This window comes from Monomorium pharaonis, chromosome 1 (assembly GCF_013373865.1).
Source record: "Monomorium pharaonis isolate MP-MQ-018 chromosome 1, ASM1337386v2, whole genome shotgun sequence".
NCBI lineage: Eukaryota > Metazoa > Arthropoda > Insecta > Hymenoptera > Formicidae > Monomorium > Monomorium pharaonis.
This window is the reverse complement of record NC_050467.1, coordinates 133476-160208: the sequence shown is the minus strand read 5'-3', so window position 1 is coordinate 160208 and position 26733 is coordinate 133476. Positions and strand designations below refer to the sequence as shown.

Here is a 26733-nt window from a genome sequence, read left to right as displayed (position 1 = left end):
TAGTCAATAAGATTTAGATCTGGACATTAAAAATTTGCAATATTAAGAACTTGTACAAAGAAACAAAAATTTGCAAATTTAAAAATTTATTGTTTATTCATAAATATCTCTAACAAAAATACCAAAAAGAATCAAATATATGTAAATTATCTAAAGAATTGTACAATTTCTTATGTCACACACACAGATCTCTCTTCTTGGCTGTATAAATTCATTATCGAGTCTCATGCATTACAGCCATTTTATATCATCTTTTTTCCTCTAATTGCGTAGTTTTGCTAAAATCGGTAAATAATTATGCTGAATTTTTTTCTCTTCTTCATCTTTTATTTAATGAAACGCAGCAAGTCGTTGCGCAATATAGAAATAGTGGCTTTATAAAACATTGCCGCAGAAAACGTAGGACATCAGTCGTCTCCTAGCATCCGCGGACTTGTTAGAAAAATTAGCAGTTCTTCTTTGTTTTTAATCATAATAATTATTTTATAGAATTATTGTGTGTGTATGTCTGTGTGTCTGTGTGTGGCGCAAGCAAAAAAATAGATTATATGTGTTATACATGTTATCTTTTCTCTTCTCACTTCAAGCTCAGTTTTTCTATAACATACACATTTTTTATTTTTCTTCCATATTTTTGTCTTCTTTAGTTTTCTTCACTTTTTCTTTTTTCGCTTTTTTCCGTTTTCCCTTTTCACTACTTCTTTCTATTGTCTCCTCCCCTTTTCACTTTTCTTTCTCTCCCGTTTATTCATAGTTTTTATTTAATTCTGAATAAGGCGATAGACTTAACTTCTCTTAGCGCTTATAAACTTAATAAATTTCTTTTATTTGTGAAAACGTGCCAGGTGGTTCTTAGCGTAACTCGGGGCAACTCGGCAGGATATTTGTGAGCTAGTACCGTTAAGAGTATATAGTATTTTTTTAAGTATATTTATACGCCACTAAATGTATTCTGTAATAATTCGCTTATTATTTCTCATTGTTCCTCCTTCTCTTTCCTTCTTTCTCTCTTTGTTAAAATGCATATAAACGGAGATACGGAATCATTTATAATAATATATATTTAACGTATCGCGAAGGAAACATGGCGCACGTTTGTGACACACACACACTTATTGATTATTATTAATGTAATCTCATTAGTATCATCAAACCTCATTTTTATTACTCATTACTCGTTATTACTATTTTTAATACTTAATTTTATGTAATAATTAATTTATTAATAATTCTTTACATAAATGTTTGCTGCCGATTTTTCTCTTTCTTACTTGCCTTTTCTTCATCTCTTTCATTCACGATCTCGAATCTGCTGGTAATGCATCTTCTCTCTCTCTCTCTCTCTCTCTCTCTCTCTCTCTCTCTCTCTCTCTCTCTCTCTCTCTCTCTCTCTCTCTCTCTCTCTCTCTCTCTCTCTCGTTCGTTCTCTCACTCTCTCACTCACTCATTCACTCTGTCTCCTCTCTCTCTGACATACCCCTTTCTGCACATTTCCTTTTTTCTTTTTCCATTTTTCAGAAAAGTTTTGAAAGAGTGATTGCATGAAGTTGATGCGATAATTATATGTCCTTTTCTCATTAAATTACATTAGTATAAGCTTCACACAGCCAAAAAATGAAAAGCACTTAAAACAGTGCTCAACACTATATAAACGAGTCCTTGATCAATAATTAATTAATTTAATTAATTCACAAAACGGATTCTGACGTTGATCTAGAATGGCAGGGATGGCTGCTACCGTTTGCAGCCCTCACGTTATAAATTTCTTATATATTTTTTGGTTTCTTTTAGATTTAGCCTACTAAATAGCTTGTTCGCAAGTCATTTTTTTTATGTCATGTATGTATGTATGTATGTATGTATGTATGTATGTATTGTGTGTATGCATGTATACATGTTGCATATGTATATGTATACATAGTAACATTAGTACTTTCTACTCTTCGCACAAACAATTACTTTTCTTCTTTTCACAATGTGTCGAACGCGATGTATTTTTTTTCTCCCTCCGATTTACCTGCCCCGTGTTTTCTCCTGGCATTTGTTACATATACATATTTAGTATATATGTATGTATATATTTTTTTTATATCACACATGTACATGATATATAGGGTATTTCGTTACATTGAGAGCCGGTAGCAGGCACTTATTCCACGATGAATTTGGAAACGTCTTTCTTTTTCGAAAAAATCTAATAATTGAAATCTAATTACACGGAACTGTCAGATAATTAAAGATATTTCAGTGGCGTGAATTAATATTGGATAGAAAAAATTTAACACAATGCTTAGCAAATTATTTAAAGAGAGAGATTATAAAAAATGTGAAATAGCGATTTTATAAATTTTCAAATAAATTTAACTGTACACATTCATCGAAGAATATAACTTTGCTACTGATATCCGCGCTTTACGATTCACCCTGTATATGATATATCTACATGCATTTACATAATACTCGTCGCGGCATAAATCAATCGTCGAAAACGTTATCCGAACGATAACAAACATTCGCTTTAGTTCTTATACTATGTTATCTTTTTTCCAGCGTCTTTAATATATTTTAATCCATATAATACCTAAATATATATCACTTGAAAGCGATCGTCTCGATCTACGAGCGCTCGCACTTGCTTTTTATTTCTCACCTTCATTTAACTTTTTTTCAATATGTTCTCCTTTCGTTTTCTTCTTTTTACACAGGCGGCGTACGAGCATCTTTCACGCCATAAAACTCTTATTCTCTTTAAATGCGCAAGGATTCATTACGATTGATCCTACCTTTCGTACATCAATTTTATGTCTGTAATATAATCTGCACCGTTATTATTTTACATGATACGATTATAATTTTAGCAGTTTATTGCTATTTTAGATGATAGTGTTGATCGCATGAGATCAAGTAAGGAAGGATCGATCGTGACAATCCAGAGAGGGGCCAGAAAGGACGGGGGATGCTCGAGAGTGGTGCCGGCACTCCAACATTTTTTAAAATTTATTTACTTTATCTTCATGGAATAATATCTTGCCCAGCCTGATTACCATATGTATTATTTTATTATTACTATTATTACTATTAGTTATTCTTTTGGTTATTCAAGAACTCGACAGTATGCCGATTATCTTCTCTTTGAATATCTCCTTCTTGCATTAATTAATTAATAGTGACGAATTATATCTCATTCTATAGCAACAGCGGAATATAATTCTAGCGTCGTAGCGAGACTAGTTCTTTTCTTTTTTAAATTTTTCTCTAGTTATTTCGGAATGCATCTTCGACTCGCATAATTCATCACCAATAATTTTTTTCTTCCTCTCATTCATTCTCATGCAGACAGTACCAATCCTTCTTTCCCTCTTTTTTCCACGTTCACACATTCATTCACACGTTCTTTGTCCTGTTTTTCTTTTTCTTAAATCTCTTAAATCATTGGTGGAAGAGACACTTTAATATTTAACACTCACTTCGTCAATTTTTATTGTGAAGAGAATTGTATTAAAAAAAAAATGTTTGTTTCTCTCTTTCTCCAAGATAGAATATAGATTTTAATTTTATAAAAAAAGAACATTAGCAACTATTTCCGCTCAATCACACATTTTATGTCATTTGTAAAACATCACAAAGCAATTTAATTTTTATGTTCTCGATGCATGAATTGAAAGTTTGTCGAAAGTTATGCTACATTTTCTGTTTTTTTTTCCTTTCTTTGTTCGTGTAATTAAAAGTACACATAGCATAATGGAGTTTTCGTTTTAACAAGACAATTTTAGACTTAGAAATCAAAAATAATTTTCAAATTATTAACTAATTCCAACATCTCAATGTAATTCCTTGACAAATAGATAATTTTGATATTATACATTTTTAAAGTAATACATTCTTTTACATTTTAATTCAATTTTTATCTAATTAGTTCAAAGAATGAATTAAACTTAAAAAATTATATCATTTATTATTTAAATTCGATTTATATATGAACAACTTTAACAAAAATAATTTTCTAAGTGAAATTAATCAGGGAAAAAAATTTGTTTATCTTTGAAAGTTTTTCACAAAATGCGATTTTTCGCGTCTTTAGTCTTAGGCGATGAAAGTCTACCAATGGAAATCGAATGAAATGACAACGTAACTGGCATTTTATAATGTTTCTTCTATCTGACAACTTTTCGTATTCAACTGACTATGTACAATTGCCTTGGTTTGATCGAACCTACTTGGAATTTTGATACGAGTATTATTGATAATTCCGACGCAGTAACAACAATGATGTAGTTCGCCACCTAATGGCTATTTTCGTGTACTCTAATGGCTACTGGCTGCCTAATAAAGTAGTTTCTTGTTATCTAAATACTTCACCGTAGCATGTCTTGTTGTTTGATAGTAATAGCAGCAGTAGTTGTAATAGCAGTAGTAATTAGTAGTTAATAATAGTAAGTAGTAGTGATAAGTAATAGTAGTAGTAATAATAATAGTAGTAGTTGCAGTAGTAGATAATAGTAAGAATAATAGTAGTAGTAATAAATTTATTTTTTAAGAAACGTCTTCACTCTCTTGTTCTCACGCATTTTCACCTCTTATTCTCTCTTCGATTCTCTTTTTCTCGATTTTAACTAGGCTGATAGTTTGATGTGTAATTTTTTATATTTTATTTTCTTATTATTCTATACGTCTTTTCTTGGACTAAATCAGCGAGGCGAAAGGTTTGAGTATTGTATTGAAAGCGTGTAACGTAAATCTTCGTGTAATTATTGTATCAATAACGTGTTATTTTATCTCCCACTCTCTTTCTCTCTCTCTCTCTCTCTCTCTCTCTCTCTCTCTCTCTCTCTCTCTCTCTCATTCTCTCACTCACTCACTCACTCGTTCACTCGTTTGTTTATTCGATCATTATTCAGTCATTCATTCATTCAAAAATACACACATACGCACACCTAGCGCGCACATCACATATTCATTCTCTATCTCCTTTTACAATCTTTATCATACTGCAGACTAAAATTGCATTATTAACATTGTGTCTATTAAAAGACGAGATCAGTCATCTGTGTTAAATCCACTTCTAAAATTACCTAATAAAATCGAATGGTTTCCTCTTTCCTTTTCTTTAGATTTGCTTCATCGTTTTCCACATAATTAATTGCTTACCTAAAATGGCTGATACATAATGAATTATAAGAACAACAAACATATAATACATTGATATACATTGAATAACGAATAAATATTAAATAGAGAATCAATATATGTCCATAATCAATACGATTCTTATATTCTTTTCTCACCAGTTACAATGCAAAATTATTTCAGACCTAAAAATGAAGAACATTTAATTATCTAATTTCTTAAACATATTTATTTATTTTCTAATTAAATGTTTCTTAAACATTTTGCTAATTTTTATCATGAAAGATTGATAATTATGACACTGAGATTATGTCGTTGATTTTGCTGTTCGACAACTATTTGTTTTGTTATTGTTATGAATAAAGAAAACTACTTCTTTATTTTTAAGTTAGCATTGGTTAATTTTTATATTTTTGCTCCTATATTTTGTTTAACTCTTCATTATGTATCAGCCTTAAGTTACATACCTTATACTTCCTCTTTCTATTCTAAACAAAAATAATTAACTCCTTCAGTATCAACTTAAATACAATTATTTAAATAAAATCCTCACTCCAAAAATTTTAATTGGCTTTCACTATTAACAAAGCTTAATTTTTTATGGCAATCAATGGAAAATTTGACTAACATATTAAAAAAAGGATACTGAAAAAAGTTTATGTGAGCTTTATTCTTTTTTTTTATCGAATTAAAAATTCGATCAAAAATTTTGAGAAATAGAACAATAACATTGCATTTTTTCTTTTGCGGATTTTTCTTTTATATTTTTGAACTCTATGCGAGCGAAGATACGTCCCATGAGTCGACTTTGGAATTTAGATCGAATCAGCACATCGAAGATCGATCGGATCGGGTCGGTTTGACTCTGAGAATGTACTTGGAGTAATTCCTTGGCGCAATATAAATCGAGACATGTGAAATGGCAGTCTTGGCAATTCTGTGACGTACTCTCGTCGTACGGGAAAAAAATGAACAAATTTGAAATTTTTTGTGAGATTGGGTGCGAGGATCGATTGGCATGCGTTCTCCAGACAGTAGCTTATCTCAATATCACATGTCTTCCTCTTCCCTTTTGACACGAATTACATTGTCATTTAACTTATAGCTCGAAACAGAGGTTTCTTTTTTCTGTCATCTAAATGGCATATAACACAACAGTTATTATTTTAATAAGTTAAAAGAATGGGGTTGGTTGGAAATCATAAAAAATTTACTTGTAAGAGAGGAAGAGGAAAACGATAAGAGCTATATAAGGTTTCTCTCAACACAAGTTTACAAGTTTCTATTCCTCATTATCAAAGAGATACCTTTAATAGCTTAATCAAAATTATTTTCATAATTATCTTCGAAAGAATCACACAGTGATTCTTTCATTTTTGAGCCTTAATAAAGACGAAGAACGTGATGTACAAATTATTAACATACATATTTCATACTTGTGCATGTTAATTGTCATCATCATTATCTTGTTTCTGCAAGCAATCGTCCATGATTTTCAAGAAATCGTTATCGCACTTATCAAAGACAGAAATATCAAATTGTACAGTTGAAAGATTAAATTGTGATTTGGGCATAAAATTCGCGCGCCATCGGTAGACATTTCTGGTTTTTTTATTTTTTTGGACGTTTCTTATCGTTACAATTGCTCGCACTTTAATATTCGTATCTCCTCTATGACATCTCGTATCCGATGTATGACATCTCAGAACTCACTATTCAGACGAATATACACACCCCCGTCACTTAATACTGATATATACTGAGTTTTAGCTTCCTTTCAGTGTTTGGACACATACAAATGAGAAGATAATTTTGAAAAAGCGAATAAATTTAATGACTTTTAAATATGATTTTTTATATATGATAATTTTAAACATAAACATAACATAAACATAATTGTTTTGTAATTTGAACGTTGATAAATAATATTCTTGATAAATTTATATTTTATGATAGTAATTTTAAGCAGCGGGGGTGCAATGCAAAATTGCTAAAGTAATTTTTGTAATCATATATAGACATCATAAAAATTGTTTATGTCATTATTTTAGTAAATATCTGATTATGATTACCAATAATCAATAATCTGAAATTAAACTCCTTTTCGTCTCTAAGAAATGATTTGACTTCATCAATCAACATCGACATTATCGCTTTGTCACCATTTAACTCTTAACTGGCACACTTCAGAATCACATAGCTAGCACCCTGAGGTTTTTCAGACTCCAAGCACTAAAATGTGTACTGTAAAATAGCTATTGATTTTTATCACTTGAAAAAAATTTGAAGTAGTCTTCAAATATTAGTTTAGAAGATTTCAGAGTTTATTTTGATAAAATATAATTTTAAACATGGAAAAAAATTAAGAATGCAAAAAAATGAAAATGACTACTTTTATTTAAAAATTTATAACTTTTTTATTACTTCATATTAAAAGCTAAAAATTTACCTGAAGCCTCTCGAGATATTATACTTAAAAAAAAATAGTTTGTTAATGGTCGTTGCTGATACACTGAGGTCTATGCGGACCCTATTCCGTTTTGTTCAACTGCCACAGCTAGACTGACGTTATTGAAATTACTCTTTGTGCTCGAGAGGATTGAGGATTCTTCGAACTAATAATAAATAGCGCCACAACTATAAATTTTGAATGATAAGGAGAAGTAAATTGAAGCTAAAGTAGGCTGAGGTCAGCTGGACCCAATAGTGCCAGCTAAGGGTTAAATGTGCAAATACGCAAATGTAACAGATAAAAATAAATTCCATTATGAAATAACATATCATATAATGATAAATAGATTCGAAAATCAGCTTATTAGATGTCCTTTGTTTAAAAAAAAAAAAGGAACATGCCGTACACACACTCCATTTCTCTTTCTCTCTTTTTCTTTTTCTTTCGCCCCCCCCCCTCTCTTTCTCTTTTTGTCTCTGTGGTCATTATCGTTCTGTCCTTCTTGATACATTTTTTCTTTCAAATTTTCTTGTCGGTTTCCCCTTTTCACCTCTTCCTCAAGCAGCGTCTTCGAAATGTTCTCTCATTCGCGATTAATCATAAAACGTACTTTGTTAACTTACCCTCGTCTTACGTGTACGATACTCAATTAATTTATATCGATAATAATTAATATAGTATTATCTGGTACGATCCCCATTTGTTACTTCCGCTACCTACCGGCTCCCCCTTCTGTTTCACCTGTCTGATATTTTAAAGTCGGAAGAGCCCGTAAGGACGGGGGGTACACTCGATAGCGCTTATACGAAAACGCCATGATGTTTCATCGGTATCATTTGTTATATCTTTATTTTTTTGTTTTGAACACTGGAGTCGGTGGTGTCGGGGGTTGGGCCGTACGCGTGCGCGCTCGCACGCGAACGAAGAATATCCCATCCCCTTCGTTTGCACGTGGGTCCTTACGCGGGGCGTAAGCTCGTTGAGAAAATGGCGGGAAAGACGGCGATGTCTCGAGAATGGACTACAGATTCATTCTCCCATTTCTCGCTCTTCGCGTACCCACCCTTCTCTTCCATTTTTCGCAAAATCTCAAATGGAAAAAGCTGCCTGATCAGTTTTCCCGGTCACGTTCCCCATGAATCTTCGCGTGTTTTTGATCCGAGAGACGCCCCTCGCAATGACGGACCTGGACAGGCTGGCGAGTGATGCCAGCCGCTTACGACTATGATGACGGGTGAAGGAGGCCTACGTCAGGCACCGCAGGGAGATGCAGTTGCTTTTTGACAACTGGCTCAATAATGGCCACCACGCTGCCACCGTCTCCTTCACTATAATCGATTCGAGATGGCAAATAAGAATATCGGTTGTACCGATATCAGTCGAATATAACGCGGATATTATTGAATTTACAATGCATACCTAGTAGTCAGACGTCAGTCTCGATACTCATGCAGGCTGGATTGATATTGTTATTGTGGCGAGGGTTGCAATTTGACTTCTTTGTAATTTCCGGATGAGTAAACAAAGTGCCTTCCTCTAACTCCATTATATCCGATGATGATTCCGACATCGAGATCTTCTTCAAGCCTGAAAAATATGTGCACATATTCCAATAAAAATTTTCACGCATTTTTTATCTTTATCTAAATACTGATTCTATTCTTAACAATTCTTAAAGTAACAATACATTTAATAAGTTCTAAAATTGATTCAATATGATTGCTTTATTTATGTCATCTTTCCGAAACATCTAGAATAATTGCACAATATTTTTAAAGTTATAATGTTATAAAAATTACTTGACAAAATCATCTCGATTTCTCGATCTAATTTCTTTTATATCGACATTTCATTTTCTTATTATTCTTGATTAATAACATAAAAATTCATTAACATATTTACACATCCTTAAAAAATAGTACGGCGTACCTAAGGTGCCAGGAAGATATGGGCAACTAGTCACGTGATTAAAGTTCTGCGATTGCATCTCTTCCTGGTCAGTTTCACGATGATAGAAGTAGTTGAAATTGGAGACAATTACGGGAACGGGTAGAGCAATCGTCAAAACACCGGCGATTGCACACAACGAGCCCACAATTTTCCCCCAAACTCCCACGGGCCTGCAACAGAATAAGGAAAAATATCGCATCAAATACCGGGTATATAATGCGGTGGCTTAGGATCATGATCGCAAAATTCGGCTTGGTGCTAGGTGTGGTGTTTCTATCTTTGTGTGAGTCTGCCGTGTCTAGTGTGACGTTACTTATGCGTTACTGGAGGCTCCTATAGTTACATGACAATCCGTGAGCGTTGGCGGAATGTTAAATGAAGCAGGACAATGCTGTAAAATACTGCATACCAATTGCATTTTTTAGGTATTTACATAATTCACTTGTATATATTTCACGTTATCGATGATAAGCTTGTACTGAGAGATTATTTCCTTCAATAATGTAATGTTTTGATAATTTACATTTTTGATTTTGCATTCTGCCAACGTCAGATTAATCCCATACGTTTTCAGCCGTATATAAATATAACATGATGCTTTCAATATAAGCGAGCAGCCTAAACTAGACTAGAAAACTAACGTAAGGTCAAGATGACTTTGATCGTAATGCTCTACAAGTTCTTTGAAAAAAATTGTGTTTTCACTCACATTAAAAATAATGTGCTCACTCATACTATTTTATTCTATTAGAATTTATGTATACATTGACTCTGATCAATTTATATTCGGTTGCATGTGATTGCATCTCGTTGCAATTAGGCCAGAACAATTCGATATGCCAATAATTCACATGAGTAGAAGCACTTGACCGAATCGATGCTTTCGAAGAAGAACAAAACAATCGAGTATCCATCTTTTCTTTTGCTGACGTTCGCGAAATGTGTCAAAATTACTCGTTATAACTTAATTACTCGTTATGCACCGAAAAAACACAAAAAATTATAGTATCTTTATTAGTATTGAATAAAAATAGCTCTTTGAAAACATCTAAATGTTTAATATTGCAAAAACTAGGCTAATTAATTATATCGTCATCAATCCCTTATATACATGTAGCGTTATTCTACAGAATTAACAATTAAGCAACTGCAAGACATTAATGTTAATTGTTCTTTGAAAATAAATAAATAACTAAACAAATTTCTTTATGTTGAACGTAGCTAAATGCTTATCTTCATCTTTCAATTTTTACGTTTAATTCGACCAAGCTTTCTCCTGCTTCTGAACCAGCATTCACCGAAGAAGGTGTCAATTAGATTATAAGCGAGATATAAGTTCAATCCAAGCTCTCGCCTTCCATCGAATAAATCGAATAAGTCAAATGTAATCGAACATCAGTGATACGTTATTCAAATATGAACGAAAAGTTTTTAGTATTCTAATTTTTCTTTGTCAATAAAATACACTAAAATATGCAATTTACCTAATAAAAGAATATCTGTTCAATTACTTGTTAAACGAATGATTCACGATTAATTTATGAGAATCGATTAAACCAAGAAAAATTTATAATTCTTATCAGTTAATCACATTTAAACTTTTCGTTTATATTTAAATACAGCAAGTTCATATACAAAACATCTCGCCAGCATCTATATAGCACTAAGTGATTAAAACGTATTAAAATGATTAGAAGGTATTATATTAATTCCAAAAAAGAGACTATTTTCCTGCAAGATGTTACTATGGATCTTCATGATGCACGACTAATAGTGATCGTATTAATGGCAATGGCAATGGCATAGTCACGAGGAAAAGTGGGATCGAGCAAAAAGTGACATTTAAAATAATAATTTTGATTATTGTAATGATAATAATTTTGGCAATTGCATGCTGGGCAATCGTCAAATAAGGATGCGTGCGTTAATTCTTTTTGTAAATAAAATTTGCAAAATTAGAAAACTTGGAAAATCCTTTGCAATGAAGAATCAAATTACAAAACCGAAAAAGACATTGAATAAAATGCAAATGAATTTGAATGAAATCAAAAGTCTAAGAATAATTAAAGACTTTCTTTTAGATAATTGAGCGTGATCGATATTCAATTAGATAGAAATTTATGGTTACAAGTGGTAATTTTTTCTGGTCGTCGATTAAATAATATAGAAAAATGTAATATAGAAAAACATTTTTCATCATTTTGATATGTTAAAGTGATACAATCATTTTCCATTTCACTTAGAAAAATGTATTTTAGTGAAGATAAAAATACGTTGGATTTTACATCCGTCTATCAGATTTCATTTAAAGAATCACAGACGACTTGTCCTTGCTTGGAGGATTTTCTCTTAACATACTCGCCATTTCAAAAACTTTGAATGTTAATAAATAGTACCATGCGTGAGCCATGCGGGTTGATATTATTCTTAGCAATCACTTAGTGGGCAAATAGCATTCGTTTCTGCGCAAAGTCGATCACGTCATTGTTTACGTCGTTAAATTTTTAATATTAAATTAAATTTAAAAAAAACAAAATTATCAAACTTTTAAATAAAAAAACTTTTGTTTATAATAAAATAAAAAATACGGGTCGGTCGTTGCATGCCTTAATATTTTCTACGTTAATGACAAAATTAAACATAAAAAATTGTAACAATACGTATAAATTTTCTCCGAGAAATTTTTATTTTATTATTATTTATTATTTCTTTTCTTTTTATTAGGAATTGTTTTTAATTTTTTCACAATTTAAATCTATTAATTTTGAGATAAAAAAGTTTATCATTCATTAAATTAATACTTAGTATTACAGTTCTATTGGACAATAATATACAAAGGGCAAATGTGTTGCAAACAATATTGGTCATTTGTAATGCGAGTTCATCAAACCGCGTCGCGGAAGGTCATCGGAAGTGGAATAGCAGCGGCTGGACAACTCGCGGCCACGCGCATTTCACGGGTGTGCATCGATCGATACGCAAGAGTGTAGTATGGTGGCGTCGAATCTCTGCATGATTTTTTTCTCGCACTAGGGCGGTTCCAAAGTGTCTGACGACAGTTATTGATTTACGAGAGGCAATTGCTCAAAAGTCTAGATAGTAACATATCGGAAATGCTTTTCAAGGAAGAATGTCCAAAATACCCAAGAATCATTTCAATCAATCAAAAAAGAATCATCGAAAGAAAAGAAAAATTAATTAGTTGCTTAATATTTTAATAAAAAGAATTCTAACTATTTATATAAATTTTTAATTAGAAAATATGGTATTAATTGAATGCTTTGTTTTTCTTTTAAATCTATTAACTTAAATATTTAATATTTTTAATCTTTTATAACACTATTTTTTAATTATCGAATAAAGTGTTTTCAAATTTTTTAAAATTTACAATGGTTTACATTACACTTTTAGCATTATATAAGTAGATATCGAGGACATTTTTGAGCAATGCAATTCTCAAGAACCACGAACAAATGGCAAGATGTATAATACGTAAGAGAAATAACAGGCATCGTCAAAATCTTTACGAGCGTCGAAATTGATGTTGTTGATGTGATCTAAGCTATACTAATTTTATACATTCGTACACGTTCGCGTGAACTGCTATGTAAACTACTACATAATAACTAAGAATTCAGGGATAGATATATATAGAATAATTCGACAGCTTCGATGACGTGTTTTATACGTGTTACGAATTTAGTATAAATAATTTTTAACAAAAGTTTAATTTTTTGCAACAAATTGTCATTAAAAGAAAACCAATTTTGAACGGATTAAAAAATTTATCATTAATATAACAGGTAATAATAGCAGATAGCACTGTGCGCATAAGAAAGTATACTTAGACAAAAGATAAAGTATTGTGAAATGGAAAATGAAATGTAATTTATTTATTAATCTTCCACTTTCCAATTGTAATATTAAATAATAATATAATAACATAGAATGAGTTTTTTTTATATAAAGTATCTCTTTCAAATTTAATAATATTTATAAAATATAAAAAATTTATTAAATTTAAAATATATCAAAAGAGACATTATATGTTAAAATTTAAGAGTACAATAGACAATTATCAATTTTATAATTTTTGAATACGCCAATGATCAAAAAGAAATGGAAAAATATCATTTTAATTCAATAAAAAAACAATTAATAGTCGTAAAAAAACTTTAATCAGTAACCTAAAATTTTGTATGAATAGCTGAATTATATATCACATGTAATAGAATTAAAAAAACTAGAAAAATTTTTGATTAGACTTCAATTTTGCATACATTTTAATAAACAATTAAATTAATTACTTTTTGTACAAAATTATTTTTCTATATGTAAAATAAAGAAACTCTTATTCATCAAAATGTGGCGCATCAAATGTGTTCATTATTGCTCCGTCCATAATTTCAAATAAACAGGAAAAAATACGTGACTAACGTAGAATAATCAAAGCGTGCTTCGAGCAACGCGTGCCGACCAGAAGGAAAGGCAAAGATAAAAAGGGAAAAAAGATTGCGCCAACAATTTCGACTAATCTAAGTTTTAGAATACAATTAAATAATTAGTGCGTAATACACACTATATGTTGATCATTGCACTTACATATTTAGACTGAAATTTAAAACTCCTAATTTTTTTTATATAAAATATATTTATTACAAACTATAGTACGATTCAAAATTTGTTAGAAATATTTAAGCATTTTAGTCAGTGTTGGTGCAATCTTAAAAAGATGTTAACCAAAAAAAGTTGAGGAGCTGCATGTGTTTTTAGTTCTCTCTCTCTCCCTCCCTCCCTCTCCCTCTCTCTCTCTCTCTCTCTCTCTCTCTCTCTCTCTCTCTCTCTCTCTCTCTCTCTCTCTCTCTCTCTCTCTCTCTCTCTCTCGCTCTCTCCTCCCTCTCTCTCCCCCCTCTCTCCTCTCCTTTCTCTCCCTTTCTTTCTCACTCATTCACTCATCCTCCCTGTTCTTTCTTCGTTCTTTTCTCATTCCTTCTTCATTTTTCTTTCTTCTTTTTCTTGCCCTGTCTTATCTTCCTCTTTCTTTTTTCTCTTTTTTCCTCTTGCGTTCTTCTTTTTCTTTCCCTTCTTTTCTTTTCTTTAATTCTCTTTCTTCTTATCTTATTTTCTTATTTATTTTCCTTGTGTGTCTTTCTATACTTTCTTTTTCTAGCTCCTTTCTTTTCATTCTTCCTCGCTTCCTCTCTCTCTCTCTCTCTCTCTCTCTCTCTCTCTCTCTCTCTCTCTCTCTCTCTCTCTCTCTCTCTCTCTCTCTCTTGTTTTCTCTCGCTCTCTCTCATTCACTCACTCATTCACTCATTCACTCACTCAATCACTCACTCACTTTCTTCTTCTCTCGAAGACCTAAAACGGTCATCACTGTTTTGCGGGCATAACTAAAGTCTTAAATGAAAGTGAGTACATCATACGTCATGTCACCATAGCCCACGGTCGTCATCGTGACAACGGCCCACCAGAACGCGTCCGGAATGGACTTGAAGAACGAATTCTCGGAGCCGGCCTCCGCGAAGTATACCGCCGACGAGAATAGCACCACACCTGCAATGCAAGGAAGAAAACACCGGTTCAGTGGGTTTAACGCCCCCGGTGGCTCTGTACCTCATGTCGCCGTAGCCCACGGTCGTCATTGTGACCACCGCCCACCAGAACGCGTCCGGTATCGATTTGAAGAAGCTGTCCTGCGTGCCGGCCTCCGCGAAGTAGACTGCCGACGAAAACAGCACCACACCTGAAACGCACACAAGAGGAAGGTACGAGTCAGGACGGTATACGTCATCGTCCACACACGTCGTATACATCGGTCTCGCGGACGCGAGGATCCGACTACTGAGATCGTCCGATCCGTTCGTCTTCCTGATCGCACCTGAAATCGTCCATGTAGTATACGTTTATCCCAGGATTAAACACAATTATTTATAATCCAGGTAATTGGCTGATCGCACCTGGATCGTTCAACGATGGTATACGTTGTGAGCACATAGCTCAATTATTAGAATCATCCAATCTGGATAATTTCATGATCACACCTGAAACACTTGGACCTGGAATGTCCATATTCTAAAACTAGAATCAACCGATTCCCTTTCAATCAATTTCCGAACTGATTCAACTTTTAATTGAAAATGAGTCAAATAACTTCCACTGGTACAATAGAATCTTATTTGTAAAATGTAATAATATTTTTTAATACTAATGCTACAGTTACATAGAGTTGTATAATTGTAATATTTTAATAAATAGTAATATTTTAATTGTTGTTACATAAAATATCTGTTAAATAATTAATATTTATTAAGAAAATTAAGAAAGTAATTATATAGATTTTATTTCCAAAAATATTACTCTATAACATTTTTCAACCAATAATTATTATGAATCAATTTACGGATTTTGAATGACAGTCTTATATTGACACAAATCAATTACAATATAAAAAAATTATTAAAAGAACTGAAAAATAATTATAATATAGTTATAATACACAGAAATAAAAATTCGACGAAAAGAGTCTTTAACTTTTTAAAGTTTTCGAATGTGTTCGACAAATGAACAACGCCATAAATCCTATTTAATCGTCTTTTTTTTTACACCAAATATTCGTGTAAAACAATTTAATCAAAGGTTCCGAAGGCAGAATTATAAAAACTTAATTGTTTCCCAATTTTCACAAAGTACAGTTATATTTTTATTCAATATTTTTCCTTTCCTTTTCTTTTCCTTCTATCTCCTGCTATTTCTCTCTTTTTTCTTTCTGTTCCCTTTACTTTTTTCCCATTTAATTTAATTAATCCTTTCTTTCAACTAATTATAAGTTTTATAAAAAATAATGCAATTTGAATATGCTTAAAATTATATTTCGTAGATATGTATAATAAATTTTTTATATTCAAAAATAAAGATATTTATCAAATAATATAAATGTCTCGTAAATTTTGTAAGGTTACATAAAATTAATAAATCTTTAATTCTTGACTTATTCTTATTACTAATCATTCAAAGAACGTTTATAAAACTCACCAATGAAAAGGAAAAAGATGAGCAACCCGAGTTCCCTCATGGAGGCCTTGAGGGTTCGCCCAAGGATCTGGAGGCCTTTACTGTGCCTGGATAATTTGAATATCCGGAACACTCGGACCAGCCTGATCACCCTGAGTATCGCCAAGGACATCGCCTGGTTCGTACTTTTGTCCTGCGGGCTTACCGGCGCCTTGGGTAAATTCAGCGTGTCCTCTTCCTCGGCCACTACCGTGGCGAGGGTGATGAAATATGGAATGATCGCGATGATGTCGATGATGTTCATTACGTCACGGAAGAAGTTAAATTTATTTGGGCAGGCGAGGAAGCGCACTGTTAATTCGAACGTGAACCAGATGATACAGATAGTTTCTATTAGGAAGAACGGGTCCGTGATGTCCGGCACTTCGTCCTCCTCAATTTTCGTGCCATTTGTCGTTGTGTTGAAGACCTTGTAGTGCTTGAACTCAGGTAGCGTCTCCAGGCAGAAGATCACAATCGACAGGAGAATCACGAACACGGAGATTATAGCGACCACCCGGGCACCCTGCGAGCTTTCCGGATATTCGAACAGGAGCCAGACTTTTCTTTGGAACTCGTGCGACGGCAGCGGCTTCTCCTCCTCCTTAATGAAGCCCTCGTCCTCCCTGTTAAATTAAAAGCAAATCTATATATCGGAAACATATATCTATATAACAAAAGCATTGAGGAAAACTACAGATACACGGTAAAGATCTAAGGATGTTAAAAGTGAATAAGTCTACAAATAAGAGGATTTATATAACAAAATCAAGAAATCTGACGTTTACATACATTTTGATTGGAATAATTGCGAGTAAAATTGCCGAGAATCAAACAACCGCGTTCGCACCTGAACTTGTTGGTAGCCATCTCGCCCAGCTCGTAGAACTTGATTTCTTCGGAGAAAACATCGAGCGGGACGTTGACCGGACGGCGTAAGCGACCGCCGCTCTGATAGTAGTAGAGTATGGCATCGAAGGAAGGTCGATTTCGATCGAAGAAGTATTCGTTGCGCAATGGATCGAAGTATCGGAGTCGCCGTGTCGGATCGCCAAGCAGCGTGTCCGGAAATTGGTTCAGCGTACGCAGCTGTGTTTCAAATCGTAGCCCGCTCACCTGTCGATTGCAATAATCGATTATTCGTACGGTGGCGCCACGCTGGGCGGGGCGCACCGTTCAAGCGGTTAATTGGAACGGGGGTGATTGTCGAGGGTTGCTCGTTTCACAAAGGGACTAACGTATTATCAGGGATTGTCACATCGATCGTGAGTGGACCACCTATCTAACTTAACTTATGTTGAAAAGTCTGATTTTAAGGAGAGTTATTAAAATTTAAAAGTGTGCGTGTATGTGTGTATGTAAAAGTGTTAATAATTGAGATATCTTTTTCTCAGCGTATATGATCAGATCAATAATTAATTATATTGGTAAAGTATTTATTATAAATTATTATAAAATTTATATACTAACATTTTAAAAAACTATAAAACTAAATATTTGCTACGTATAAACTAAATGCAATCTACATCATTTTATAATGATAAAATTTGTAATCCCCAAAATATATATGTATATATAAAAGAATTCCGTATTCAAATAAGCTGTAAACATTTTAGTATTAATTTGAAGACAAATAATATACAATCAAATTCTCTTTATATTTTTAAATATACAAAATATTGTGATTTTTAGTTAGTTGTTTAATGAATGCATAAAAATTTCTACAATTTGTAATTTTATAAATAGCGAGTCGATTAAGTCACTCACTCTTGGAGAATCGAAACACGCTCGAGAATAACAAAATTGATATTCTTAATGAAATGGAAATAAAGAAAGGAAACAAAAATAGAAAACAAAACAAAAAAGTAAAGGCAGCAAAATGTAAATCCAACAATGAAATATTTCCGCTCTGTACGAACCTGTATTTCAGGAATAAAACTATGCTCAAGGATCAACGAGGAAAGATAACCATTGCACGGCCCATTCGTCATAAAGGAACAACGTGCTTTCAAAAAGAGATCAAAAGCACTTTTATCACTATGAAAAAAAAATAAAATTATTTAGATAATGTTCAATTGTACTTTAACACTTTTAATATTTTACTTTTACTTTAGAATAGAAAGAAAAGCATACGTTATATTAGTGCACGTTGCACGCCGATTCTTACACCCACACGCTTCACCCACGTGTCATGTGGCGCTTTGACCTCTGTCGGGTTTAACGAGCCCACCGTGAGACAAAAAGGAAAAAAGAGTGAAAACAAGTAAAATGCATCGATGGAATCGATTGCTGTAATTGGCGCAATGCAGTCGTGTCATCCGCGAGGACAGATAATTCCGTTCACACAATATAACCTTGGTGCTATATCGCCTCCGATTCCAAGACGAACTTGGATGGCTGCCAAAACGCAGTCTGTAGGTCACTTCATGTCTTGAGATAATCTCACTTTGTTAAAAAAAAAGCGTGTGAATGCCAAACCGGACAGGAATTACCTACGTAATAAAATTACGCGATAATTTCGATCATAGTGATAAAAGAAACTTGTTATAGAAACAATGAAAAAAAAAAAACAGATTAAAGAACAATATTAAAATGGAATTATATTTACATATATGAAAGATCAGTAGTATATTTTACTGCCTTTGCCTTAGGAACCGTCGAATCTAAGATTTATGGCATCAAGAATTCGCGAGATTAAAGATTCGTAGTGCCAAGACTCCGTAAGGGCGAAACTTTTTAGGTATTTGGAATCGAACATTTTTCATTCCAAGAATCAGTGGCGCCAAAGGTTTATAAAGAGAGCTAAAAGTTTTTAACATGTCTCTTTAACTTAACACAAAAGAAAAATATCATACATAAGAAGTATTTTCTCAAAACGATGACACGCGCTGTGTTATGTCATTGCATGATTGTGTTATCATTCTGGAAGTATCAAAAGGTAACGACACGAGATTGTAACGATTAAATGCTAAAATTTTCACTCACGTTGATGACGACTCTTTCGCAGAAGTCATGATCGTGCGGTATGGGTTCGAAGTGTGTGACGCCTGTGTATTGGGTGTGGGGGTTCGTCCCATCTTCGTCCTGGCTGCTGAGTTTCGGCAGCGATCTATAATAATCATAGTCATAACGTCGTTAATAACTCTCTGACAGCACGTTTGACAAGTTATAATACACCATTATATACCTGACATATACATGACATATAACTTTGTAAATCAAAAGATTCTCTCATAGAAATTACCTATTACATTACGCTAGAAAGAAATTCATATGTTGATCCACAGTAAAAGTTTAAAGTATAAAATTCGTATAGAGCATACAGAACCATTCCAAGATCATCGCTAATGTGACACAGAAACAGGGTAATGAAAATGCAAATTAAAAAATAATGCATTACTTATTATTTTTTTAATAAATAATTATTTCTTTACTCATTAATTATTAAAAAAGTAATGCGTAATAAAAAAAATCGCATTACTTATTTCAAAAGTAATGCGTAATAAAAAAAATCGCATTACTTATTAAAAAAGTAATGCGTAATGAAAAAAAACGCATTACTTATTAAAAAAGTAATGCGTAATGGAAAAAATCGCATTACTTATTAAAAAAGTAATTTGTAATGAAAAAAATCGCATTACTTATTAAAAAAGTAATGCGTAATGAAAAAAATCGCATTACTTATTAAAAAAGTAATGCGTAATGAAAAAAATCGCATTACTTATTAAGAAAGTAATGCGTAATTAAGGATCTTTGCATTAGTTATTAAAAAAGTATTTTTTAATGAAACCGTAATGCATTACAAAAAGTAATGCATTATTTAGAACCCTGCACAGAAATTTATATATTCAAGCTATTTATATTTAAGCTATTTTTTCTTTTTTTTTAGAGAGATTGCAGATTATAATTATAGATTGAAAGTCATAATTATTGCAAATTATTAAAATCATAGAAGTATATTTAAATTTTTTGTTGACTTTTATCGTTTCATGTCATACACAATGCGTCATGTATGAGTAATTTCTCTGCACTACATTAGGCAAGTACACTTTCAGTTTACCAGAAAGTGATCCACGAGCTATTTTATTAATAGACTATCGGGTGAACGCGTGATGTATCTATAATACCATGTTGCTAGACTTGATATTCAAATGATCAAATAAAAATAGAAACACATGATGCATATCTATAACATATCTTCTATAATTTACAATATTCTACATTTGTTGTTGCCTACTTATTGGCAATGTCTACTAAAATTGGCATGTACTAATGTATATCGAAAGTGTGTCAAGCAATCAACGCGCGTTCATATCGTTCTCTGATGATAGTCATACAAATTGGAAATACGCGATTTGGATGAATATCGGCGCGACAATTAGGAATCACCGAGAGATTGTCAAGCACATAATTAACTGTCGAGTGATCGAAACAGTGAATTGAGTGTCATAAAAAATACGGTTTTGAGAATATAGTGTAATCATAATTTGGAGAATAATAGTATGCATCAGAAATAAAATAACATATTCAGTTAAGTTCACCTCTGTTCATTTTCAGCTTTTATTAAATAAATAAAAATTTCTGCTTAAATCTCCGTCAAATCACATAAATGAACAAAATAATTATTACATGATCACATGTAATCAGACAGCTAATTACGTATAGATACTTGGGTGGCATCTATAGATAATTGGAAAAATGGCTGTCCTTCCGAGAACTCCAAAAATTATCTCGACCAAAACTTTACTGTAGAATAATTCTAACTTCATAAAAATTCATACATCCGATTAAATACTGTCTTACATAGCAATTTCACAATGGAAAACCATGATAAACAAATTTTTAATTGTTGTTAATATATCGAACATAATTTATTATATTATTTATTTTAAAAAAACCTCAATAATAATAAGATATTGGTAGTATTGCAAATATGATATATTTTTTTGCTTATCAGATATACATATATATATGTATATCTAATAAGCAAGAAAAATACAAAATATTAAAGGAACGAAAAATCAATCTTCTGTCAAATTTTAACTTCACGAAGAAAATCAAGATTGAAATTGAATTGTGAAATAATAATGCAACTAATATACTTTCTCTTCGTTGCAGAATCATGATTATTTTCTACTTGCATGCCTGATTTTTATAAAATATAATTACGATATGGAAAAATTTTAATGGAATAACTTGATTCAGTTGAAGTTATCGAGATATTTTAGCTTAGTGTTTTTAAAATTGATCACCGAATAGTCCACTTGTATAAGATGTAAAAGTCGCCCACGGCTAGTTGGCGTTACTTTACGAGTTGCCCGATTTAGAAGCGAGGATGCATCCAGTCGATATATCTGGCGGGGGTTACGTCGATTGGCGATTTATTTTGGGACGTCAATGGAAAGCCGATGCGACGAGGACAAACATCAATTTTGAAGTCCGTGTACCCCTGGAGCGCGACGATAGAAATAGCGTAACGTAGTGGCGGAAATAGCCACTACGCGATCCTACGCGATAACTACCGATAGCACGTGCCGCCATGGAGAAGAATTTCACGTGCGACAAATAAACTCTTAGCTCACGATGTTTCAATAATTTTTATGTTAATTGTAGAAAATCTCTAAAAAGAAGTTTTCACGATCATTGTTTTAATGGCACTAAATATTCAGATTAGAATTGACGTAACATAATCATTTGTAACGTAATCATCTATCTGCTAAAAAAGTAAAATAACAAAAAATTATAATGCTTCTATATAAATGGCAACATTATAGCGGCACTGTGAAGCTTAATAACAGCATTGTCGTATGTTTTGCATGCGACATTATGTGTAATCATCTGCAATCCCAAGGAATTGAAATAGAAACCAGATTGTGATTTAAGAAAATTGATTCTCCAATATGTCCCTATTAATGTACACGATGTGCATTACATCATTTTGACATTTCGACAATCAAGCATAATGCGTAGGCTTATTATACGCATGAATTATTCCGCCTATAATAAATATCAAGTCGCTATAAACGTCCATAAGATATTTAACGAAAAAACCTTCTCATAAATTTTAAAATCTTCAATTTAAAAATCTTCAATTTTCAGATAATTAGATAAATAATAAACATTAAATTAAGTATTTTTAAATTAATAATAAATATATCCACACACCAAAGTTAATGCCGAGTGATAAAAAAAAAATTAAATCCTATCAGAAAAGAAGTATAAAAGGTATTGACTTTTAATTGCTGACATAAATCTGAGCTAGTGATTACCTTCAATCGAGCACTCTCATTCAACGAAATATGAAGTCTTAAATATTTATTAAGCTCTTATACATGTTCCTTACTCCTCTTTATCTGCAACACTTCACCTACATGAAGCATCGCTCTTCCTATTTTTATGCGACCATTCATGTCTCGGCATAATCAGGTTGACCTATATTAAGAGAAAAGATCGACGACGAGAAAGACAAAAAAGCTGATTGCACACAAATCTTCGGGAAAAAAAATTGCGTAACTTGATCCTTAAAAAGGATAAAATGTAATACTTAATATCATTTTGATATCTTTAAACTTAGTAAATTTTTCTTTTTAGAAACATAATTTTTTATCTTGTCAAAATATAAAATTTATCAGACAAAAAATTTTGAAAGTATATTATATTAAGTAGAATAAAAAAAGTAACTATGTAAATATTTTTCTTATATAAAAGTTGTACATTGCTTTTGTATATAAAAATTAAAAGTAAACCGAAAAACTGTAGCCAAAATGTTTATTACCATTGTCAAAGTTAATATGCTGAACGATTATTACAAAATTTACATATTTATAATTTAAAAATATAAGAAAAAGAATTCTATCAAAGGCACAATATTAAAACTCATAATCTTTCTCTAAATTCAGAAAAGTAGATATATTTGAAAACGAAAATGCATATAATTATTGGTTACGTCTAAATATTCATTTCTGGTCATGGTCCTAACTTCGTCGTTAATTTAGAACTTTTCTAAGAAGCGTGAACTACCTTATCGTACTACTTTTCGCTTCTTTATACATCCTTCATATTTTTCCGCTGCATTGGGTGCTCCAATGAATAATAAAAGGGCTACTGCAAAGCGATACGGCAGCCATTTGTATGACGATCTTTATAAAATTATATAAAATAAATGTGAAAAAAGAAAATATCAGCAGAGAAAAAAATTGAAAGATTTGTTTGGCAAAATACGATAAAAAAATATTATATTGTAATTTTACATATTTATTACATTATGCCAATATACTAAATTTTCACAATGGATATCTTATACAATAATTTAATACTGAAAACTTTCATAATCTCCTTAAAGTAAAATGTTAGTGTTTAATCATATCTATAGAGCGATTAAATGCTCAAAATGTTTTCATTATATAACAAAACATCCCATAATATAAATATATATATATATATATATATATATATATATATATATATATAATATTTGTGGATATAATTTTTCAAAAATAATGGCGGTATTGTAGTTGCACATTTAAATATATAATACTTTACACAAGAATATCATGCATTCTAGTCCGACGCATGAGTACGAACGTACTGACGTAAGCACGCACGTGACGGACACCCACGCGAAGGGTGCATTCCTCTTGCGTGTGTATACATGAGTTCAAGTGTGCACGTCAAAAGAGTGTGTTCACGCATGAGATGAATAAATAGAGAGCACACACATGATTTAGATATTCACCTAGTTATAGAGTAAAGGCGGGCATTATGACCATAGTTTTTATTTGAGGTCATAATTTTCAAACCGCTAGTTTTTTATTTCGTAACTTTCTATGTATTTAATTCTAGTGTATTTAATAAGCTTTGATAACAAAATGTCTTGATCAATTAAAATCTATCCGTATTCGAAGAAAAAAAAGAATCTGAAAGCATGTGTTTTGGCCATATTAAACGTCGGCTGGGCAAAAATATGGCAAACTATAAGAAAAGTGTACAAAACAGTAATATTTTACAAAAGTGAGGTAATTTTAATCGTACAGAACATAAACATTGAAATATTTGAAACATACACATTTGAAAAATAAACATTTAATAAAAAAAAAAATATTGAACAATAAACATTTAATCAGAATGTTAAATCTGTGCACCCGCTGTCTGTGCACGCTGTCGTGCTCTCACAATCACTATTTTCTTGCTTCGCTGTTATTGTCACTCTCAGTACTGGCTCAGTACTCTACACTCTGTTGTACTCGATGCTCTCTCATTGCACTCGCTGGCCATATTAGCCGCCAAGCATACATTTAATAATGTGCATTATAATTACAAAAATAATGGGTAAAACACAATAAATTTATTATAAAAATATAGCCAAGGTTCAGGTTTTGAAATGTGTAATGAGAAAAGCCAAAATTATTTTGTTTTAATTTGAAAATCTTACTTAGTTGGAAGTGCGATGTCTGACTTTGACGTGTATATTTTCATGGTTATGGAGAACAATGAAGCACCAAACCACAAATAACAAAATAGAGAGGTTCTTGTTACCAAACTTCAAGAATAGCTACAATAATTGGTTTTTATACATTATCGACGTTTATCAATGTTTAGAATATTTAATACGGGCATTGTGGCTATATTACCCGCCTGGCCATAATGCCCGCCTTTACCCTATAGAATATACATTCTTTTTATTTATTTTTTCAGAAAGAAGTTATCGACTCATTGAATATTTCCATCGTTATACATATATGTTAGTTTCTTTCAGTAAAAATTTCTTTAATATATATTTGTATTTGTTTGCTATCAATCCGAATAAAAGTGATGTTTTTTGTGACAAATAAATGGAAAAATATCTGTTCGTAAACATTCGTCCTAACAACTCGAAAGAATTCATTATCGCAGCAATGAATCATGGAAGGAATCGTAGCTACGCATTCCACGAGAATCCTCAGCAAAAGAGGAATGCTTTGCTTTTGTCCTAAAGATAGCTACTAGTCAGAAATGGGAATATATTTTTAGCGGCGAGTTTAACTTATTGATATTTAACCACTTTATTTCTATTAACGTAAATATTCAATCATATGTGTGTTATAATTAAACATTGTTTCCAATTACTTTTTTTTCCTTGATTCCAATTACTTGTTTTCTTCTGCTTAAGTGTTAACTTCCGCTGAAGTGCTAACATTCCACCACATATTCAGTCTATATTTCTTCCGCATTAAATGAAAAACTATCACATAATTTATTTATAAAAGAACAATTGTTATATTATTTTTGCTTTTACCATGTCAAAATATTGAAATGCTTTTTATTTAAAAAATTATGAATCTATATATAAGAATTAAATCTTAAACAATTATTTATGGATTAAAACGTGCACAGGAAAAAAAAACAAAAACACACGAGCGATTATCGGGCATGTGATTGCTCAGTTTATTATTAGATCGGCTCATTGATCATTTGTTCGCTTTCCTTGTAGTTTTTTTCTAAAGAAAAATGTTGAGCATAAACCATAAGATGCGGAATAATTGTAAATTGCATCATGAACCGTAAACAAAAATAGACGCAGCGATCATCAAGAAAAATGTTGCTCTGTTTTCTCTTTTCCTTCTGTTTTCAAAAACCTACATAGTTTTCCTTGCAAATTGAAAAATATATAAAATCTGAAAAAGCATTTTCGAGCCATCTACAGAAAGTTCAATATGGTCGCCAACTTTGAATGAATTACGTTGACTTATTAAAATTGTCGTTTCGATGACTAATTTGTAGAAGCCATAATTGTAGAAAAATTATTAAGAATTTGTTTTATTCATAATTGATTTTAAGTGTGGATTTATTTGAAGAAAAATATCGTACACTTTTAACATAGCTTATGTCTAAGAGCGTAACATTATTAAAAATATAATGATGACAACAATGACATCATTCCAATATAAATGGTATGACATAGTCAAGAAGAATTTATACTATATCCAGGTATCTTAAAATTTATCCTAAAATTATAATTGATATATACATATTAAAAAATAATAATTTTTTCAGTTGAAGTTTATTATTTTATTAAATTGGATTGATTGAATTAAGTTTCTGACATACTAATCACATTTATAGTCATCGATATAATAGATTAGCATTTTAAAGAACTAAAAAATATTATTGGT

The 26733-nt window shown here is 31.8% G+C and overlaps 1 protein-coding gene across 13 annotated transcripts in view; it reads right to left on the bottom strand.

Moving 5' to 3' along the window:
* Positions 1–322: 322 nt before the first annotated feature.
* Positions 323–26733, bottom strand: part of LOC105838359 (potassium voltage-gated channel protein Shaker) — an 88262-nt gene continuing 61851 nt past the window's right edge. For 7 of the 13 annotated variants that reach the window (XM_012683871.3, XM_036287682.1, XM_012683875.3 and 4 more), the window contains 7 exons: positions 19568–19691; positions 17433–17698; positions 16565–17208; positions 14956–15085; positions 9509–9699; positions 8999–9166; positions 323–8907 (listed from right to left, as the gene is read on the bottom strand). In XM_012683871.3, the coding sequence (XP_012539325.1) occupies positions 9006–9166; positions 9509–9699; positions 14956–15085; positions 16565–17208; positions 17433–17698; positions 19568–19691 (1516 nt within the window). In that variant the 3' untranslated portion in view covers positions 323–8907; positions 8999–9005. Of the gene's footprint in view, positions 8908–8998; positions 9167–9508; positions 9700–14948; positions 15276–16564; positions 17209–17432; positions 17699–19567; positions 19692–26733 lie in introns of those variants that run through there. The other 6 variants (XM_028192071.2, XM_036287713.1, XM_036287683.1 and 3 more) reach the window with 5 other exon arrangements.